This window comes from Nannospalax galili, unplaced genomic scaffold (assembly GCF_000622305.1).
Source record: "Nannospalax galili isolate Female #2095 unplaced genomic scaffold, S.galili_v1.0 scaffold1096, whole genome shotgun sequence".
Classification (NCBI taxonomy): domain Eukaryota; kingdom Metazoa; phylum Chordata; class Mammalia; order Rodentia; family Spalacidae; genus Nannospalax; species Nannospalax galili.
In genome coordinates this window covers 1706859-1714047 of record NW_008338289.1, presented here as the reverse complement: position 1 = coordinate 1714047, position 7189 = coordinate 1706859, and the positions used below count along the sequence as shown (strand labels likewise).

Genomic DNA, 7189 nt, shown 5'->3' with positions numbered 1-7189 from the left:
GTTAGTTTTGCACTCACAGAGATCCACCTGCCTCTGCCTCCCAAGTGCTGGGATTAAAGGCATGTGCCACCATGCCTGGCAAGAGTAGTTCAAATAGTTTAATTCCACCATGGTGGCCTTCATGTCTTAGGTAGAGATAAGATGCTCTAGATGTACTGGTCTTACCAGGATCTTGTATCTTCTCCCTTGGCAGGTTTTTGAAACATGACTCCTATATTCATTTTTGCACTTTGCCTGGGAGTGATCTCAGCTGCTCCAACACTTGATCCCAGTCTGGGTGCTAAATGGCAGGAATGGAAAACAAAACACAGGAAAACATACAAAACAGTTGGTAGCACAGAGCATGTCCAGAGGGACCCCAAAGAGAATGGCCCTTGGTTGGGGAGTTCATGGTCTCAGCCTAGGTTCTGGAGGCTTGCCCTGTCCAAGGCAGAACCTGAGAGCATTTCAAACGCTGTGTGCAAACATTCCTCTTGTCACTGGATATGGATAATGGCTTCCAGAAGTGTAGCCATCCCTGGTCATGGCTCCTCTTCATCTGTGACAGCAGGCCCACTCGGTGAAATAGATTGTCTTGAAGTAGAAAGACCATAAAGTATATTTACTTTCTAGAATGAAGGACAAAAAAGAGCAGTGTGGGAGAAGAATATGAAAATGATCGAACAACACAATGAGCAAATCAGCCGGGGGAAATACAGCTTCCGCATGAAGATGAACGCCTTTGGTGACTTGGTGAGTGTGACGCGGATTTCTTGGCAGTTTCTTCTCTTCACTTCTCTATAACCTGTCTCTTACCTTTCAATGGCTTATTTACTTTTCCCTTGAAGACCAGTACAGAATTCAAGAAACTGATGACTGGCTTTCAAAGCCAGGGACTCAAGAACATGAAACTGCTCCAGGCACCTCAGCCATCACTTCTCGTGGGTGATGTCTCCAAATCTGTGGATTGGAGAACCAAAGGCTACGTCAGTGCTGTACAGGATCAGGTATGACAGTGTCACCTTCACGAACCTTCACCTGCCTACACGGAAACCTAGTGGGAGATGTCTTGACTTGCATGCAGTTCACTATTTGATATAAGTATTCCAGTGTGTGAAGTTTTGTGGATGACATCTTTTCCTTTCTCATTTAGGGTATCAGTTGTGGCTCTTGTTGGGCTTTTAGTTCAGCTGGGTCCCTAGAAGGACAAATGTTCCGGAAAACAGGCAAACTAGTTCCACTGAGTGCACAGAACCTGGTGGACTGCTCTTCGTCTTATGGTAACAAAGGCTGCAATGGCGGCTTGATGCATCAAGCCTTCCAGTACGTGAAGGACAATGGAGGCCTGGACACTAAGGATTCCTATCCATATGAAGAAGCCGTGAGTACAGCACCTGTGTGGTTGTCTTTCCAGCTCAGGTTTAGAAGGCAGAGAGACTCCACTGTCTTCAGACCTCACCTTTAGTTGGCAGAATCTCTCTGGAAACCATCAGTGCCATCATGACAGGATTAGCACAGTTGTCTGACGTGATGATTTCTATGTGGTTGTTCCTGCTTCTAGGAATATGCAAACCATTCCATGCCTAATGCAGATTCCTCCACTGTGGAACTATACTATGGACAGGAAGACCTCTGGGCACTCATTGAAGACATGTGAGCCAGTTTCCAGTTTCCACTAGAAACTGAAATCTGCAGGCATTTCACTTCCTGGGATGTTTTTTTTAAGAGCATAGACTTGGAGACCCTCAGATGCAAAATGCTGAGTGCTGTGGTTCTAACCCGTGTTCCCCAGAGGTGGATTACAATAATCAAGTTTTTTCCATCTTTGCATTTCAAAAGAGGGATCTTGCAGGTACGATCCTAAGAGTTCTGCTGCTAAAGTCACAGGCTTTGCCATAATCCCAGAGAGTGAGCACGTCCTTCTGAAGGCTGTGGCGACTGTGGGGCCCATCTTTGTTGCACTTGATACTAAGCACAATTCCATCTGGTTCTATAAGGCTGGTAAGCATATTTCCCTCTAGTAATTCATGAAGGCAAGTTGTACCACCACTATGACATGCCAGTATGACAATTTCTTTAGTATATAAACTTTAATATAAATATTTGAGTTTGTGGGTTTTGCTTTTTTTTTTTTTTTTTTTTGTCTTTTTGAGAAAGGGTCTTGTAGGCCCATCCCTGGAACTCACTATGTAGACCAGGCTGGCCTTGAATTCAGAAAGATCTGCCTGCCTCTGCCTCCCAAGTGCTGGGATTAAAGGCGTGCGCCACCATGCCCAGCCTGTGGATTTTGCATTTTATATATGCAATATTCTTGTTGTTTCTACTTGGCATTCCTGAAGTATAGTCCCATGAAGGTCAGTGCCTCATTATTTTTAATGATTTGCATAGTATATTATGGGACTTAATTTATTTGGATTAATTTATTTGGATCCAGTTGTTAGATCTTTAAGATTTTAAATAGCTATGTCATTTCTGTAATTAACTCTTATAGGAGCCTCCTGTTTCAAGTTATTTTGTGTTTCCTGGTGTTCATTTGGTCTGACTTTCTATAAGTAGATGAACAAGATTTCTTATGAGGGCCCAAGCCAGTGTTTCGCTGAAGGGTTTATGCTAAATTTTATTTCTATTTTATTTAGGTTAGAACTTCCCTTTCTAGCTGTATGACAATGAATCTTCGTGTTGAGTCTTATCTAGAGCTTATGTCCCTCCAGTGAATGCCTCTCATTATTGGTGACAGTGGTCGCTGGGGCTGCTCAAACCTCTTACTGTTCCTTTGATTCTATTATCCCAGCATCTATTATGAGCCAAAGTGCAGCCACTTAGCTCTCGACCATGATGTTTTGGTGGTTGGCTATGGAGAAGAATCTGATGGCCAAAAATACTGGCTGGTCAAGAACAGGTATAAATTGGAAAAAAAAAAATTTAATTTTAAAGAGAATTTTGGTTTGCAGTTGGGATTTGGACACAGGTGCCAGAAATCTTTCTCCCACAGAAATTTCACTGTGTGATTACGACATTAAGATCCTTTCATGGGTGGGGTATTAATAAGGAATGTGTACTACTGCATTTGTAAATTCTGACACATTTCTTAGTTCTGTACCACATTAAGTGGGAAGACCTCCTGTCCTGTCTCCGCTGTGACTTTACAGTCCTGTGTAAGGTAACTGTTGGTGTTCAGGAGTTGAGCTTCTCTCCCTTTTCTGATCCTTTTTGTTGAATGTGGCCTCTGGCTTAGAGTTTCAACGGGGTTATTGTAATGCCACCATGCTGTATTCTTTCTACTAACTGGAAAAATGTGCTCTTCTTTCAGCTGGGGTGAAAGATGGGGCATGGATGGCTACATCAAGATAGCCAGAGACAAGAACAACCACTGCGGAATTGCTACATATGCCGTCTACCCAGTCGTGTGAGCTGCTGGACAGCAGGAAGGAAGGACTGGACTGGAGACAGCGTATGAGGAGGAGGTCCTCCCCTTCACAGCTACCAGCCTCTGCCGTGTGGGATGTGGCACCTGAGCCACTGCAGAGCCCAAGTGCGATGTGACTACCGGGACCCTGTTACTTGGCTAAGCATTTCTGCTACTTTACTGTCGTAAATAGCTTTGTATTAATGAGTTTTGAATTTCCATCCATCTTTAAAGAGATGTACAGAATTACATCTTTAAAATTAAAATTTAAGGACTGGAGTGATGACTCAGCAGTTGAAAGCACTGACTGCTCTTGCAGAGGACCTGGGTTCAGTTCCCATCACCCACATGGTGGCTAACAACTGCCCTTAACTCCATTTCCAGGGCATCTGATGCCCTCTTCTGGCTTCTGTGGGCATTGCATGAATGGTTGGACAGACGCATGAGACAAAACACTCAAAGAAAATTAAAAAGAATAGATGTTTAAAATTTTTAGATAAAATTTAATTTTAAAATAATGATGGGGCTTGGGCTTCTTTCTGTTTTAATTTTAGTAACTTTCTGTATTCAAACAAGTAATTCAGCTTAAAGACATACCTGAACTTGGTGATGATATTCTAGGGGAAGAGAAGGTGGTTCATCTAGTTACAAAGTCAATTTTCCAGCCTGGTATTTTCTTTCCAGGGTTTTATCTACTACTATCAACTATCATCTGAAATGATAACAATTTCTGGAATTAATTTTCCCTTCCTTCCTTCTTTCCTTCCTTCCATGTAGAGATACTGTATGTGTAATTTTTTCTTTCTTGGCCTTTTTGAGACAGGGTCTCTCTGTAGCCCCAGCTGGCCTGGAACTCACTATGTAGACCAGGCTGGCCTTGAACTCACAGAGATCAGCCTGCCTCTGCCTCCCAAGTACTAGAATTAAAGGCTTGCACTACCTACCCTGAGGTCATTCATACACTTCAGCAACCTCTCAGTTATCTTGGTAAGTAAGTTCAGAAAATTCATTGATTTAATCAAAGAATGGTTTGGCACTAGAACCTTAAAAGGAAATAAGTATTGCTTAGTATCCCCAGGAAAAGAATTCTCACAACAGTTGGAAAATTTATTTGTTAATGTTATTATGTCTCATAATTATTAAAAAAGAAAATGAGAATTAAAAGATGTTAAAAGGATATGGGATGGAGATATTTTCCAAAATAGAAAAAAATGTAAACTTATTCTAAATTGCACAATGAAATAATGAAGGTGTCTTAGTCAACCTGGGCTGCTATAACAAAAGACCATAAATTGGATGGTGTGGACAACAGCTATTCATTTCTCCCAGTTCTGGAGGTTGACAAGTCCAAGATCAAGGTGTTCTCTCATTCAGTTACTGCTAAGGGTTCCGTTCCTGACTTGTAGACAGCCATCTTCACTCTACGTGTGTGGTGTATGTATGGCACAGAGAGAGACAGACATAGAGATGGAAATGGGGGGGGGGAGGAGGAGGGGAAGGGAGAGAGAGAGAGAGAGAGTCAAGGTTTACCTGAGAACATTTGTTTTTATACCCAAGCCTTATCTATATAGCACATGATAATTAAAAGTACTAGACTGGTGGAACTAACTTTATTGGATGTTTAATAGCCATACCCTCCAAGGTTGACTAAGTTCCAGGGGACTATAGACCATTTCTCAAAATGTCCTGTAACTGTGGTGAGTCACCTGTCCTCTTGTTCAGGGAGGTCATAGAGACCCCACGAGATGGACTTGAACCAGTGTCTGTTCTACAAGAGGAGGGTCAACTCACAGGAAACATTTCCTCCATGCTTCCAAGTGAAGCCAGTCATGAGAACTTTGACTTATCTTCACATAGATGGAACTGGTAAAAGAAAGGAGCCAGAGGCTCCTGCAAAGCCCATGTGACCTCTGAGGAACAGATCCTCAGATGACCTTAAGTGTAAAAATAAATTTATTTGGGCCAACTGTATGGTCTTAAACACTCAAAAGGAAAGTATAATCAGTAAAGTCATCAGTATATTTCTTTAAGAGTTCAAGAGATTACACTTCCCAAGACACTAGGCTTAAGCCCATATAAAAAATTATTTAGACTATTATTTTTCATTGATGATTTTGTTCTGAATCAGAAAGTGCTGCTCAGATGTAAGACTTCAAACCTTGGTCTGCAATACTGTAGTGCCCACCTGTAACTAAGGGAGACACCCAGCTGTTGTTCTAAAGTGATGGATAAATTTGTTTTCTCCCCCTATCTAGAAGCCTTTGAAAGGGAACTGACGCTGATTCTAACCACTCCAACACCTATCAAAATGCCTGAATGCAAATCCTGAATCCATCACTCTCGAGGCCAGCCTTGGCAGACAAAAGAAAAGTGAGGAGGAACCCGATAGAGAGATGCTTTTGGAAGCTTTCATAAGAAATTCCAATGGACTCTCATATGAACATTTGAAATTTGCCCTGTCCTGACTTTTTTCTAGTTCCCTGTATGGAATTTGTAATGCTAATTACTCTTGCCTTTACTTCTCTTTCACGTCTCCTATTCACCAGTCAAAGACTTTCTTTTCCCCCTCCAGATAAGAGTTATACAATTTGGGAGTCTTTCAGAAAGACCCACTGAAGGGGTACTCTAATTGCCTCACCCTGGGTCCCTTTTCAGAATGGAAGAAGCCAGAGTGGTCTGTGTCCCTATTCCCTATTGGTAATTTGGGTAACCTCTTCAGAGGATGGTGTGATAAGAATAGGAGGTAGGAATTGGCTAGGCAGTTAGGATAAAAAGACCCCAAAGAAAAGTAGCCAGTTTCTTGGCTCAAAGTCAGAATATCCTTGGGACTCTTAGCAACATACTCCATTCCAAAGGCCAAAAATCTTATATCAGGAATAAACTAAACTCAGGCCCTTTTTTTTGAGACAGGGTCTCCCTGTAGCTCCAGCTGTCCTGGAACTCACTATGTAGATCAGGCTGGCCTTGAACTCACAGAGATCTACCTGCCTCTGCCTCCTGAGTGCTGGGATTAAAGGCATGTGCCACCATGCCTGGCAGGCACTCTTTTTATGACAGGGTCTTTCATTTTCCTGGAGCTTCTCATGTAGGCAGACTGACTGAACAGTGAGCCCAGAGGTGTGCCTGTCTGAGCCTCCCCAGCACTGGGATTACAAGTGCATGACACTATACTCAGCTTTCTTTAAAAATGTATGTTTTGGTTTATTTTTTTAAATTTATTTTTATTTTATGTGTACTAGTGTATTGCCTGCATGTATGTGAGTGCACTCGTGTCATGTGATGCCACAGAGGTCAGAAGAGGGCATCAGATTCCCCTGGAACTGGAGTTAAGGATGGTTCGTAACTGCCATGTGGGTGCTGGGAATTGAACCCAAGTCCTCTGCAAGAGCAGTCAGTGCTCTTAACCACTGAGCCATCTTATTGATTCTTTAAGAATTTCATGCAATGCATTTTGATCATATTCTGACCCCTCCCTCATCTCCCCTCTGCTGACCACATCTCCCTATTTTCCCATTTTGTATCCTCTCCCTGTAATTTTAAGACCGATTAAGTCCAATTTATGTTCCCTAAATAGTCTTGGGTCAGGAAGAAGGAGCCAGTCAGAGAATGACTGGTGGAAGCAGAGGGGAGCAAGCACAAGGGGCTTTAGTGAGAGGTGGTCTTGTCCACAGGAACAGAGAGGGCAGAATGGTAACAGGGCCAGGATCAGAACTTGAGCTTGCTGGTGTAGGCAGTGAGTGCTGTGGGATGTGATCAGAGGGCATAGCCCATGATGCAGTGATGAGTTTGGTTTGATCCAGGCCT

The 7189-nt window shown here is 42.7% G+C and overlaps 1 protein-coding gene across 2 annotated transcripts; it reads left to right on the top strand.

Annotated features, from left to right (window-relative positions):
• The first annotated feature begins 204 nt into the window (after positions 1-204).
• Positions 205-3606, top strand: LOC103734201 (cathepsin L1-like). Of its 2 annotated transcripts, none has more exons than XM_008833099.2 (7): positions 205-327; positions 613-732; positions 828-986; positions 1133-1364; positions 1819-1984; positions 2771-2878; positions 3290-3606. In XM_008833099.2, exons 1-7 carry the CDS (start codon positions 205-207, stop codon positions 3387-3389), a joined length of 1008 nt encoding a protein of 335 aa, XP_008831321.1. In that variant the 3' UTR covers positions 3390-3606. The 2 variants fall into 2 exon arrangements, with proteins under 2 accessions (XP_008831321.1, XP_008831320.1); XM_008833098.2 differs by having other exon boundaries at positions 1819-1999.
• Positions 3607-7189: the final 3583 nt, after the last annotated feature.

What these genes read in the sequence shown, in the direction of transcription:
- LOC103734201 (XM_008833098.2), top strand. Translation starts at nt 205, where the DNA reads ATGACTCCTATATTCATTTTTGCACTTTGCCTGGGAGTGATCTCAGCT. An exon ending in TGAACGCCTTTGGTGACTTG is followed by an intron (nt 733 to 827) that starts GTGAGTGTGACG and finishes TTTCCCTTGAAG; the next exon opens with ACCAGTACAGAATTCAAGAA. An exon ending in GGTAAGCATATTTCCCTCTA is followed by an intron (nt 2,000 to 2,770) that starts GTAATTCATGAA and finishes CTATTATCCCAG; the next exon opens with CATCTATTATGAGCCAAAGT.